Below are 14,931 nucleotides of genomic sequence, written 5' to 3' on the forward strand. Positions count from 1 at the left end.
TGGCGAAATGAAACAGTTATACCAGAAAATGTATACGATTTAAGCTGCTCTGAGAGTCATCTCTATATGTGGTGTATAGTTATTCATAAAATCATATTTCCAAAAGGCTTCATTGACTGCATTTGAATTTCTCGGCATCTTTAACTCGCCATTTGGATTGCAATCTGCGCATGCGTTGTACCACCAACCACCTTGATACTCTTGAGCACAGTTTCTACCAGCATCCATATCATTATCTCTGTCGAATGTACTGAAAGCTGAACCGTTTAACCCAATCATAGAATCACCTAATGGTGTCGACTCGATGACTTTGGTCCAGTCAGGATCAGCACTTGATTCTGACTGGGTCCATGGAAAACTCCCAGAATACGTCATACGATAATTGGTGGATTCATCTTTGACTTTAAAGTTTTCATATTTCCGCCATCTTCCTTTCAAGTCTATATCACTGATGACCTCTATAAATAAATGGTGTGGACGACTTGAGGTGATGTAGTGAATCTGGTCAAGACCAAGCCAATGATTATCTTCCAGCTCACCAAAACCATCTTTATAGGTGTTCCAGTTTTCATTTCTGTTCACAAATGGCCACCATTCCGAATTCTTCATGAGTGTGGAACCACCACCGCCGTCTTTCATATTACAATGAACTTCAAAAGCTGTTGGGGCTAAAGTAGGTTTAATAAAATAATTATCGTACGTATCCTCATTATAATGTCCTGATTTAAACCCTTCTGTACAATCTGAAAAATAGATATAAAACGTATATATTTTCCATTCTTCCACAATCCGCTAACTTTATTATATGAAATGTGTAGAGATTATTTAATGGAATTAACCAAAGAAGAATTAAAGATTGTATAATGTAAGAGCTAAATCTGCCTATGGCACGTCTTTTTTCTGGCTTCAAATTTAGATATGTTTAGAAACATTTGTAGAGTGCCCCACACAACAAGCGTAAACATTTTCAGCCTATTTAAGAAACTGATTTAAGGCTTGGTGTGTGTATATATATATATACAAAAAGTTCTGGAAACAGCTCTCAGGTGATATATAAATAAATAAGTTGTTTGAAAGGAAAACAAATTACATATTTCAAGCTAGCGCTTTCAGTTCCATCATATTAAAGCTAGCTTGAAATATGTAATTTCTTTTCTTTTCAAACATCTTTTTTGTTTATATACTCAGCCAAATTAAAAACTTGACACTCGGGATTTTTGGGACTAGATTTTTAATATTTGGTTCAAGGCAACTATTTTAGTGTTATGTTGTGCAAAGACGACCTTGACATCAACAGAAAGCAAGAATACGTCTCGCCGAAAGTCCTTGACATTGATAACGTTCGTTATGTCACAGTACCCCCCAAAATGAAATTCACAGACTTGGAGAACAATCGGAATAAAGTGTTTAGTAACGGTTGTGGCCTCCTCTAGCGTCTCGTACTGCCACACAACGTCTTCTCATGGATCTCAGAACATTAGTAAACACTACCCGAGGAAGACGTCGCCACTGCTCAGCAAGAGCATGTTGAAGGTCCTGCAACGTCAGTGGTCGATTCACTTGCTGACGAACACGTCGACCCAGTTCGTCCCAGATGTGTTCAATAGGATTAAGGTCGGTGCTAAGCGACCGCCAATCCAGGAATTGGACACTGCCATTTCTTTTAAAAATCTGGGTAGCAATTGCTGTATGGGGTCGAGCATTGTCTTGTTGAAACGTTAGTCCAGGCCCATGTCTCTGCATAAACGGAAGAAGAACAGGTTGCAAAATCTGATCCCTGTACTGGACAGCATTTAAGTTCACTTGGACAACAACAAAAGGAGAACGTCCATGTGCACAAAAAGAACCCCAAACCATGACGCTGCCGCCACCAAATCGGTCAACTTCTCTGACGCATACTTGAGCGTAACGTTCACCTCGTCTGCGGTACACTCGGACCCTGCCATCGGCAAATCTCAAAGTGAATCGAGATTCGTCACTAAAGACAACCGAATTCCACTGTCTTTGAGTACATCTTATGTGTCTTGTGGCCCACACAAGTCGGTTACGGCGATGAAGAGGTGTCAATATTCGTCCATTATAGGGCCTCCGAGCTCGAAGACCAGCAGCCTGCAAGCGATTTCGAACAGTTTGTGCAGTTACCCTTCCACCAAACATCTCTCTGCTTGTGGAGCTTGCAGTGACAAATCTGTTTCTAAGATGACGTAATCGTATTGCTTGATCTTCTTGGAGTGACGTAAGATGACGTAATCGTATTGCTTGATCTGCTTGGAGTGACGTCACACGTGGCGCTCCATCCCTTGGGCGGTCGGCAATAGTTCCAGTTTGAAGCACTCTCATTTTAAGATTAATTATTGTCTGGCGTGAACAATTAAAGGCTCTTGCAACAGTGACCACAGACTGACCAGCATAGAGCCTACCTATAGCACGTAGATGTTATACATTTGAAAGGCGCGACATTTTCTAACAAAGATGAAAATAACAATTTTAATTGGTTTTTCCAGTTCAAGTTACGTGTGCGTGTTCAGTTTAAGCAAACTTGCATCGATTAACCTCACGAGTTTGTGTTTGCACGTGTTTTTCAGGTTCTTCATCTTTATATGCTCAAAAGTCACGTGATCCACGTGACTTTACAATTTTATGAAATTAAAGGCTTCTTACTACTTACTATCGTTATAAACACTTTAAAATTTATTTGACCTACCAGAAAAAAAAAATTTGTTGAAATTCATCAGTGTCAAGTTTTTAATTTGACTGAGTATATATATACACACTCTAATTATACCACAATATATATTTGTACTTAATATATACTCTTCAAAAAAAGTAGGGGATATTGAAATGCAAATATCTATGCAGGTTGCGATATGATAAATAGTCATGGACATTTGACATGCTTTGAGGGTATGTTCACAGATGAAGAACTTATCGCCCCAACAGAACCACTGAACTGCACATGCGACACGCAATAGCGCCATACACGTGGGAGGGAATCATTGTCAAATTTGACACTTCGGTTCTTGTATAAGATTTACTGTTTGGCGTGTTACGTTTAAGTTGATCGGGAGACGTGTTCGTAGACGTCAACGTCAACCGACAACACTGCAAGAATGGGCGTCCTCACTAAAGGAATTTCCACCAGGTGTCGCTAGTAAAAACTCGGTTCCACGTGACCTTATCGATGGTAAGAGAACCGTATCGGTATTAAATTCCATATTAACGACAAAAACTAACGTTTGTCAACACACGAGTTCGTATTGAATGTTCAGGAAAACTGCTATAAGGTAAACAATGAGGTGACGTGGGACCGCCTCGCCTATAAATTATGTCCCTTTATCTCTAGCGAGGACGCCCATTGACCGTGGCACTGCAAGAGGAGTAGGTCAGATTGCCCCAAATCGTGATTGGACGGTTGATTAGGAGCATGCCACGACGAATTGCTGAATGTTTAAGGATTGGTGGAGCAATTACTCATTAAGACAAAAATCAAAAACGTCCATTTTCACTTTTGACGGTGTATCTCTTTGATAAGCCGCCCATATGCACTGTTTATGTTCATGTGTAGGCAATTGGTCTGTTATTAACATACACTGGTTACTTCTAATAAAAACAGTAGCGCATTTCCGCAGTTTTGTATTGTTTCTGAATAGTCACTACTTTTTTTGAAGAGTATATATTGTGGTATAATTGGTGTGTGTATATATATATCAAGCCTTAAATGAGTTTCTTACATTTATAGTCACTAAATAAACGGCCATGTTGTTAATATATATTGTGGTATAATTGTCGAGATGTTTGGAGATATTTATTTATGCTGGGACACCGTAACATTTGTTTTATTAACGTTAAAGAACCCTTGGCAGATGCAATTCGATATAAGAGTAGGCCGGACAAAATTTGCAAAATAGCACATTGTATAGCGTATGCCCGTCTTTATTACCCCAGTCAGAGAATGTGGGCGTATCCTGTCTAGCAGCCGCTGGTCATTTATTAACGTCATTCATCATACATTACCCTAAAATAAATGTTTAAAAATATTTGTTTTATTAACCCCATTAATCAGAGCTGACTCTAAAATAAATGTATCTTACCCATCATGATACGTTCACATGTATCTCCTATATAACCATTATAACATTTACATGTTTGTGTTACAGAATCCAGGCTTCCATTGTTGAGACAGGTCAGAGGTGTGGTCCCGATCATCTCCTCGGTAGTAATAATAGTGTCCATGGTTGTTGATGCTAGTTCAGTAGTTGGTCCTGTAGTTGATGCCAGTTCAGTAGTTGGTTCTGTAGTTGTTTGAGGTAAAGTCGTATTGGTTAATGAAACAGCCTATAAAATATATTTCAATTCACGTCAAAACGACAAATCAGACTGGTATAAGAAATTTTCATTAAAACATAAGAATAACGAGCCAGCATATCTGTATTACAAGGACACTGGTTGTTGATGAGGAATCATAGTTTACATATCTACAAAGATTTTATGACTGCCTGTTCAAAGAACTTAATTTCGGGAAATCAATCGACAGTGCTACGTATAAACGCTCTACTCTTAGTAAGGATGAAATTATATCCAATCACAGATCTATACTCACTTCATTTGGTACTCCATGTGGAGATACCTATACAGATCTGCCATTGTTATATTGGATACCTAAACTACATAAAAATCCCTACACGCAACGTTTTATAGCAGGTTCATCCCGTTGTTCCACAAAACCACTTTCAAAAGTATTGACATTTATACTAACGGCATTGAAAGAGGGTATTCAAAAATACTGTGACAAAATATACTCTCGTAGTGGTTTTAATCGATATTAAAAAATTCCAAAGAATTACTTGATGGTTTGCAATCTAGATCACTTGCTTCAATCTCATCTATACAAACGTTTAACTTTTCTACTTTGTACACTAAAATTCCCCATAATAAATTAAAAGCTGGGTTAAAAGACATTATTCACAGTGTCTTTTCATCTAAATCGGGAAATGTTAGATATCAATATTTAGTTGTTAATTACAATTCCACATATTTTGTTAAGAACCATAGTGATTCTAAAACTAAATTCACCGCCAACAAGATAATTCAGATGTTGGATTTTTTAATTGATAATATCTTCGTTGAATTTGGAGGGGAAATTTATCAGCAAGTGGTAGATATCCCAATGGGCACCAACTGTGCATCTTTGCTTGCTGATTTGTTTCTCTATTTCTACGAAGCCGATTACATACAGGCACTCGTAAAATCAAATAAACGATTAGTCAGACATTTTAATTTCACTTATCAATATATCGATGAGGTTCTATCACTGAATAATCCAAAATTTAGTGATTATGTAGAATTCATATATCCCGATGAACTCGAAATTAAAAACACTACTGACAGTGACAATTACGCTTCCTGCTTGGATCTGCGTCTCGATTTTGACAATTGCCATAAACTTAGTGTTAAATTGTACGATAAACGTGATGACTTTAACTTTCCGATTGTTAACTTTCCATTTATTAATAGTAACATTTCGATATCACCAGCTTATGGAGTGTTTGTGTCTCAGATAAAACTTTACGCGAGAGCTTATTCATTTTATTCTGATTTTTTAAGTAGATCGAGGCATTTGTCATCTAAGCTTCAACTACAGGGATACTTGCGAACTCAACTTATTAAAACCTTTAAAAAGTTTTATGGCTGTCATATTGACTTAATTGGTAAATATAACATGTCTCTCTCGGCTATTATTCTAGATATATTTAATTGACGCGTATACTATCACCCTGATAATGTCTGTCTACTACATCGTTAACACTGTTCATCACGTGCATTTTGCATACCGATAGTCCATTGGCCAATCACGCTATTTTACCGAGATTTCGCCAAATAGTTTAGATGCAGCTACTCATCCGGACACCTGTTACCACTGTTTGTCGTGTATTTTGTACACGGTGAACAGTCCATATGCTGATTATACTATTTTGCCTATACCGTTTTTTTTTTGTTTTTTTTTTTTAGGACTTCGAATTTTGTCTAATGGTTTGGGTTGTTCGTACTTGGTTTTATTTTATTGGTTTTATTTTATTTATGAAAACTGATGGACCGACTAAAGAGTGATAGCACTAGTAAAGTTCGACTGATCGACCGACAAAAGGGTGACGTCAATACAAGATTAATTATTTGCATGATAGATGCACTTTAAACATTTATCCTTTTATTCTGTTTTTTCATTGATTGTTATTTGTGGTGCGGTCATCTAATATCAAATAAATGAAAGGTACACGACACAGTGAAGTGAAATTTAATATCAGAATGTTTTTAAATTGAACCGAAAAATTGTCCTTAAACATCAACATCTCTACCTCTATTGCCCTGTATTCCCTCTATAGTTCTCAGGGGCGGAATGGTTTGTGTTGGGGAAGTGTGTGTGGTGTGGGGGGGGGGGGGGGGTACATCTCAGCTGTTGGATGAGATTAGTTATTCAAACGGGGACATGCTCAATGGGCAGGTATAGTATGGGTAAAAAAATCAATCAATCAGCGCCATATGTAACAGATATGTTGAGATTGCTAAACGGAAGCCGGACCAATTTGTTGTGTTTGACGGGTACGTACGAGCAGAGACCAACAACAAAAGATACTGCTCATCAACGCAGATACAAGCCCAAGGCAAAACGGAGGTTGATCTTGACGGTGATAAACTCATTTCTCAGAGATTTAGGTTGGAGGCCAATGGTATACCAGTCAAGCAAGCACCAGCCGATGCGGACCTGCTCATAGCCATGACTGCGATAGATTGGAGACGATACCGACTTATTAGTTCTACTATGTCATCACCGCAAAACACCCAGTGTCCCGATTTATATGAAATCGCACAAAGTATCATCCAAGCGTCCATGCCGGAATATACGGTGCCTAAGGGACAATCAAACTTCTGCCTTTTATACTTGTAGTCGGAGGGTGTGGCACCTCATCGATACTGTTTGGTATAGGTAAAGGGGCTGTCCTGAAGAAGGCCATGTCTTCACCACTCAATTACAGGACAAGACTTTGCGGGAAGTATCACTCTCTCGGGGTTTATCTTCAGGTGCAGAACTGGCACGGAAATATATTGGACCACCCTATGAGGGGGTCACGGTGGCTAAGTGGGTAAGACGCTGGCTCGCTAGCCTGGAGGTCGGATGGGACGAAAAACCGATGTCCCGTGTACACATTGGCGTGCACGTAAAAGATCCCTTGAGAGTTGGAATTCGATATAAGAGTAGGCCGTAGTGCCCCTGTCCGGGCAAAATTTCCCTCATGGCACACTGTATGGCGTATGCCCGTCTTCATTAGCCCGGTTCGGAGCAGAACAGTAGTACGTTAAACCCCATTTCATTTCATTTCCCAACCCTATTGGGGTGGAAACTGACAAATGATGGAAACAATTTATTAGCCGTAAAAATGGACAACGCTCCTACTCCAGACGGCTTATTGAAAGTTATTCGGTGTAACTGTAAATCTAAGGAGTGCTCGTGTAAAAGGCATGGTATAGAGTGCTTGACTAGATGTATGGTATAGAGTGCTTGACTAGATGTATGGTGTAGAGTGCTTGACTAGATGCGGCGAATGTCATGTTTCGTGTTCAAGTTCGTGCGCAGTCGATGAAGACGGAAATGACACAGACGATTGCGAAGACATCCAGTGAACACCCGTCTGGTCAATTCTTTTAAATTTCGATTTAATTTATTTATTGTACGTGATCAATTTTTTCTCAAAATATGCTCTAAAACCAACCGTTACGAATATATAGAGGCCAGAAAGTCCCAATTGGTGGCCATGTGCAAATTTACTTAATTGATGCCTTGAGTCTAATAACAATTTTGAGTTGGGCGTCCTTGAAGCATCCCTGTATTAGATTCCAGTGAAAGAAATTCTTTTGCAATTTGTTCTCGGTAGTTTTTTTATATTGAATAGGAATAATATTAGCCGGGTCCGAGTTCACAAAACATTCTCAAACTTAAGTTAAGAATTTACTCAAAATTGTTCGCATTATATTAACTAATATATAACCCTTTATAAAACTTGTGTTGTTTCAATGTATCAAATACATCAATAAGAAACTATGTGCAGAGTTTTGTGTTTCTAGAACCAAGATATTTCTCATACGCAGTGATTGAAAGTTGAGTAAATCCTCAACTTAAGTCTGAGAATGCTTTGTGAACTTGGGGCCCGAACAGTTGGTAAGACGTTATCGGAAGCATGGTTTTATCTTTTGGATTGGTTAAAGAGAAGGTGTGTTTGTTTCAGAAATACGTAAACAATCTTAAAATTATGAATGTTAAGGCGATCTGTTGAACTTCAGAATTTTTACTTGTTGCATATTCAATCCCAGGAGAAATTAAAACGTATTTTACTCATGTGTTTTCTGACCATCAGAATTCTGCAAAATCATACCCTACAGTCCAGGAAATGGCTTTTCTGGAACACTAGATTCACAAATTTTTCCGGGGGTGAAGGGGCAAGCCCCCGGACCCCCTAGAAAACTCTCACCTTCGGTGCTCGGCTCCCAACTGCTTTACTTGTATTAGGGGCATGTGCAGCAGTCGGTAATATTTTTGCCCCCCCCCCCCCGCAAAAGAAAATCGTTATGTACGCCCCTGTAGCTCTACGTTACCTCTATAGCAGTAGTTTACCTCTATAGCAGTAGGTACCTCTATAGCAGTAGATACCTATATAGCAGTGGGTTACCTCTATAGCTCTAGGTTACCTCTATAGCGCTTGATGATAACCTTTATATCCCTGATGGAATTTGTGATAGCTTTGTCAAAATAGGTTAACTTACCTCTAATTTGGTCACAAATAGACCACCTGGGCCCAAAGATGCTGTGCAGTCCAGTTGATAATCAGAAAACATGTAACAAGTTTGAGATCCACCAAAAGTTGCCGATAAACAACTAGAATCATGACTACATTGACGAACACAATCCAACATCCAGTCAACAGTAAGTGATTTATAAGCTGTAGCTGTTGGTACTGTCAGATGTTCACATGATTTGGGAGATCTGTATCTATAATCAGCCAAAGAAACCGTTGTGAAACTAAGAACTAAAACCAGTCCTAGCATATCCATGATTAGCGTATGTGTAATGTTCTCAATTCCACTAATAATATAGAGATAAAATCCATATCATGTTGTTACTGGTACTTGGCAACAATTTATATTATAGGCCTATTTATGACCGCAAGACACCAAGAGAATCCTATATTCACCTTAGGAGTTAAAAAAAAGTCAGTAAATGTGTGGCAAATCTTTTGTCTATGACCGGGTTAGGTCAGTTGGCGTGTCACGTGATTAATTAAAATCAATCTAATTAATAACACCAATATTTGGCCATATAAAACAGTTCGATTAATGAATAAAGATGTATATTTTTCATCAATTAAGTTTATTGTTCAGTGATATTAGAGTTTGGGGCGAAGCCAGGTATAGAAACCCGATCTATAGAAATGTAAATACAACGCAATCTCATTAAAGTGCAGATCTATATTTCGTTTCGTTTTTATTACCCCACGGCGATGTAAGGGAGGGATAGTGAAACGGACGGAGCGTCTCCCGTTTCATGGAACATATCTCATTAACCGTTCAAAATCTCTTTTGAAACTTTATACAAACATCAACCTTATAATAGTTGCTAATTTAAAAATTTTCGGGTTTAATTTTTGTATTTTCGTGGAGACAAATTTAGTTATTGATATTCAACTTTTTTTTACGGGGCGATGCTGATATAATTAAAAAGTCTCAAATTTGATAATTTTGCTAGATTTATTCTCACACATTTACCTACTGGTTGGTTTTAAAGGTGATTATGAATATTGTAGTGATTTTAGATTTTATATCACGTGGATCTTACTTCACAGATCTTTGCTACAAGGAATGTGTTTATATATTCTTTTTAAAGTCAACAATACTCGAGGCACACCTATTATAATATCGGCCTGTTACCATTAAGATTAATTCATGTTTTAATTTAGGTTAGTGAGATTGTTCATCTATATTAGCATGTTCTCCAAGTAATAATAATCTTTTAGGTTTCACATTACACAATTAAACCATTTATCACGAGTTACTTCCAGAACACCAACGAAACTTCGTTTGAACAGATTTGAAGATTTTAACAAATTGCTAAACTTACCGGTAAAATATATTGGCATCGTTTTGAGTGCGACCATGTGTAATCTAATGAAACCTTTTCTTGTTTATCACGAGCAATTGGACTTTTTTCTACTAATTTCCCTAGATTGAAGAATGAGTACGACAAATGTATCTTTGAAAAAATATTGAGAGATGAAAAACAAAGATTGAGTAGAAATATACCAGTACGTACACTGTTCTTTACTGGGTCTGTCACCCTGCACCACCGACAACATCCAACCCGATTTACACTATTTCGGTAGAATCTCTTCAGTAGCCCATAACAGTTGGCATCTATCTGAATTAAAAATATGTCACAGAAACTATTAATCTAGATCTAATTTTAAATGGCTCTACAGATCTTTCGAACGCCTCTAATATTTTGATTTTTGAAGCAGTCCATAATTTTATTGTTATATAATATCAAATAATTGCATCAACTATATTTCGTATATATCATTTCCACATGAAACTGTATATATGTTCGGTTTTATAATTTATTATATTTAATCTTATTTTTATGTATATGTTTATATTGTATCCGTTTATTATTTTCTGTATCCCTGGGAAAGAACTTATATAGGCTTTGCCTGTTGTTCAATCCTTTTCAAATGAATAAAATATTGTTTAAACTAAACAATTGACATGGGCCTTTCTAGTGACCATATAAACAATGGCTGCTAATTTAAAATACTTGCCTACAGGACGTTCGCAAGAAATAATTGACGGACGACTGATTTGGATGTTTATATAATTCAAATTATTAAAGGTATATTGAAAAAAAAACTTTTTACGTATCTGGTATGAAGGGCGGGGGTAATCCAATCCCATTAAAATACATATCTAAATTTATTTTCGGTTTTGTTTTTTTTTTTATCTTTTTTTCTATACTAATAAAATAAGACCTGTATTGCAATCAGATTAGGGGTATATAATGTTATGCTAAAATATAATGCCAGATGAAGCTCGATAGTGGAATATTCTCAACGTGTACAGCCATGTAACAGCCAACCACATTTGGTTCTAAATAAAATAACATAAATTATCTCCCTTGTATCACGGGCCTTACAATAATGATTGGGTCTATATCAATATGTTGACAAGTACTCAAACTTACATCATTGTTTCTATATCAATATGTTAACAAGTACTCAATCTTACATCATTGGTATAATAACAACAATAAATCCCCTGATAAATGATAATGTTTTATTGGGTACATAAACGGGTGTTCTAATCCATAGGGTAATATATATTAACGGGTGTTCTAATCAATAGGGTAATATATCAAAGTCTTCTGGTCCCGATAATATTAGTGGTAAATTACTTAAATCAGTTGCTGAAGAAATTTCTTTTCCACTATGTTTTCTTTTTAATCTTTCACTCAATACCTGATCTTTTCCCCAAACTTAGCTTTTGGCTCTCCACAAAAAAGGCAGTAAATCAGATTGTTTTAACTATCGACCGGTCTCATTGTTAAGTTTAGTCTCCTAAATGATTAAAAAATGTATACACAAGCATATATTTAACTTCCTGTTCGACAACTCACTACTAACAAAGTTCCAAAGTAGTTTCATGAAAGGAGACTCCACTATAAATCAACTTACAAACATAAACCATTTCTTTTCAAAAGCGATAGATGACGGGCACTATGTGAGAATTGTGTTCTGCGACATCAGCAAGGCTTTCTACAGGGTCTGGCATGTCGGTCTCTGTCGAAAGCCGGACGCTGTTGGTATTAGAGGAGGCTTATCGGAGTGGCTTCAAAGCTATTTAACTGATAGAACACAGTGTGTTGTCGTCGAAAATGCCTACTCTGGTACCTCAGTTGTCACGGCTGGTGTTCCGCAGGGCTCGGTTCTCGGTCCTTTAATTTTTCTGATCTACATAAATGATATTGTCGAAAAATTACAGTCAAATATAAAATTATTCGCGGATAATACATCTTTATATATGTTGATCATACAGAAGGTGCCCAAATTTTAGATTAAAATATTGAGAGAATATACACATGGGCTAAAACATGGCTAGTTTCCTTTAATCCTGATAAAACTGAAACATTAACAATATCAACCACATCTAAGCACGATTCGATCCCTCTTTGCATGAACACGGTTAAAATAAATGAAGTATCACACCACAAACATTTGGGGCTTATTTTTTAAAACAATCTTAAATGGAACATACATATAAAAAATCTTTGTAATAAAGTGTCAAAATTTATCAACTGCTTAAGATCACTCAAGTACCGACTAAATCACTCAAGTATACTTCATATATTTTACCACACTTTGGCTATGCTGGCATTATTTGGGATGGGTGCACGGATTACTTAGCTAACCAGTTAGAACAACTACAATTAGATGCTTTACACACAATATGTGGCGCTGAGAAGGGAACTAGTCATGATTTACTATATAAAGAAGTCGATAATTTGCCTCTAAAACAACGTCGCGAAAGACATAAGTTGATATTTTTATAATATAAAATAATAAACCACCTAACCCCTGATTACCTGTATGATAATCTAAACAAAAAAAAAAGTAACTACTCATTAAGAAATGACAAAAACCTACCATACTATTTTTGTAAAACTAATCTATTTTATAATTCTTTCTTTCCTTCAACTACACGACTTTGGAAGAATCTAGATCTTTCTATACGTTATTCAGATACGTTATTCATTTTTAAACAAAAACTCTCAAAACACGATCACTTGGTACCTTCTTTTTACAATATTGGTAAAAGAAAAGTTCAAAGTTCAAGACTTCGTTTATCTAACAGTGATCTAAATGGACATGCATTTTTAAGACACATAACCGACTCTCCAACCTGCCGATGTGGATACAATTTTGAAGATCCTTATCACTTTCTGCTGATATGTCCCTTATATTCAGATGCACGAAATAAAACCATAAAAAACATTACCAACAGAATACATCAACAGATTATTTCTATTGTTTGGCTCTACGGATATTTCAGTTGAACAAAATAAATTAATATTTTCTGAGGTGCAAAACTCTTTAGAATTAAATAGATTGTAAGTACTGTGATATTATTCAAAAAAAGTAGGGGATATTTGATTTTTAAGTGTTATTAAAGTCACCTAATGAAACTGACGAAGAAACAAATGACAAAATGAAATGAAGTTCACATTCATCGATTTATTCCAAATGATCGTTAGACTAAGTAAGGCACAGACTGACCATTATAAGGGTAAAATGATACCCGGGGTCAAACAGCAAAGTTACCACAGCATCACAACCAAGTCAGTAACGGGTAAATCGTCCTCTGTTTGCCAAACAAGCATTGATCCGACGTGGCATACTCCTAATGAGACGTCTAAGGTCATTTTGGTCCAGATTGTCCCATTCCTGTTGCAACGCAGCAGCAAGTTCTTGGACATTGGCAGGACGTTGTTGACGTTGACGTAACCTCTGTCCAAGCATGTCCCAGACATGCTCGATGGGGGAGAGATCGGGACTCAGTGCTGGCCAAGGTAATGTGGTGATGTTCTGTTGTTGGAGGTAACCTGTAACGATCCTGGCCCTGTGACATCTTGCGTTGTCATCCTGGAAGATGAAACGGCGGCCATGACGTCGTGCGAACGGCACAACATGGACTGCCAAGATGTTGTCCCGGTAGTACTGGCCTGTAACACGCCCTGCAACAACATGTAAAGCCGTTATTCCAGCAACAGTGATGCCTCCCCACACCATAACAGAACCACCCCCCAAATCGATCATGTCTGATGACGTTAACGTCTTGGAAGCGCTCGTTTCGACGACGCCACACCCTCCTACGTCTGTCCAAAAAATCAACAGTGAACCTTGACTCATCTGAAAACATCACATTGCTCCAGCGTCAATTATCCCAGTGTTGACGATCCCTACACCAACGACGTCTTGCCTGAATGTGATGATCTCTCAAACAAGGGATCACGCGAGGACGTCGGGCGCGAAGGTGACCCCTATGCAGTCGATTCCGAATCGTCTGGCCACTCACTCTCACACCAGTGTCTGTTTGAAGACGAGCGCTGATCTGATTTGCTGTGATGACACGATTTCTCAAGGCCAAGGTACGGATAAATCGATCCTGGGCTTGAGTTGTCGCCCTTGGTCGACCTGAGCGTGGTCTGTCCTGTACAGATTGTGTATCACGGTATCTGGACCATAGCCTGCTTATGACAGACTGAGAAACATTCATCGTCCGCGTCACAACCGCCTGTGTTGTGCCGATCTGTAGCATGCCAAGGGCACGTAACCTTTCATTTTGGGTAAGCCGACGCATATCAAAATTTGTTTTCTGGTCACTAAAACAATTAAACTGATGTTTCCACCCTGGAATTCAATGCCACAATGACTGTAACATTCAAAGTCAGAGTCGTGCAAATCTTGGGTTGGACCCCCATGATGATCCCAAGCATCACCTGCATTCCATGCGTTTGGGCGTCACATGTAACTGGAAATGTTTCTTCTGTTAGGTTCTATAGTGACTTTTTTCGTAGTCATTTGCATATTTTAGTATTATGCCCCCAAAATCAAATATCCCCTACTTTTTTTTAATAGTATATTATTTGTACACTTTCAGGCCTTAAACCAAAATTAGTCATTATGTATATCAAATAACCTTTTTATATGGAAAAAATATTATTGTATACTTTCAGAATTTTAATAATTAATAACACAATATGAATAGTTTTGACTATATACATGTATTTAAGTAAACTAATTGTAATTATATTGTTTAGGTGAAGGGAGAGGGGTG

The 14,931-nt window shown here is 37.5% G+C and overlaps 1 protein-coding gene across 1 annotated transcript; it reads right to left on the reverse strand.

Moving 5' to 3' along the window:
• Positions 1-4,310, reverse strand: LOC126832556 (fibrinogen-like protein 1). Its single transcript, XM_050563408.2, has 2 exons — positions 4,092-4,310; positions 1-743 (listed from the first exon to the last, which is right to left on the reverse strand). The coding sequence occupies exons 1-2, from the start codon at positions 4,231-4,233 to the stop codon at positions 40-42; spliced, it is 846 nt and encodes a 281-aa protein (XP_050419365.2). The 5' UTR covers positions 4,234-4,310; the 3' UTR covers positions 1-39.
• Positions 4,311-14,931: the final 10,621 nt, after the last annotated feature.

The sequence above is a fragment of the Patella vulgata genome, chromosome 9, assembly GCF_932274485.2.
Source record: "Patella vulgata chromosome 9, xgPatVulg1.2, whole genome shotgun sequence".
NCBI classification, from domain to species: Eukaryota; Metazoa; Mollusca; class Gastropoda; family Patellidae; genus Patella; species Patella vulgata.

Excerpts from the sequence above, each read along its gene's own strand:
- LOC126832556 (XM_050563408.2), bottom strand. The coding sequence starts at position 4,233 with ATGGACACTATTATTACTACCGAGGAGATGATCGGGACCACACCTCTG. Across the intron at positions 744-4,091 it reads ATGTGAACGTATCATGATGG|ATTGTACAGAAGGGTTTAAA; the intron begins GTAAGATACATT and ends TCTATTTTTCAG.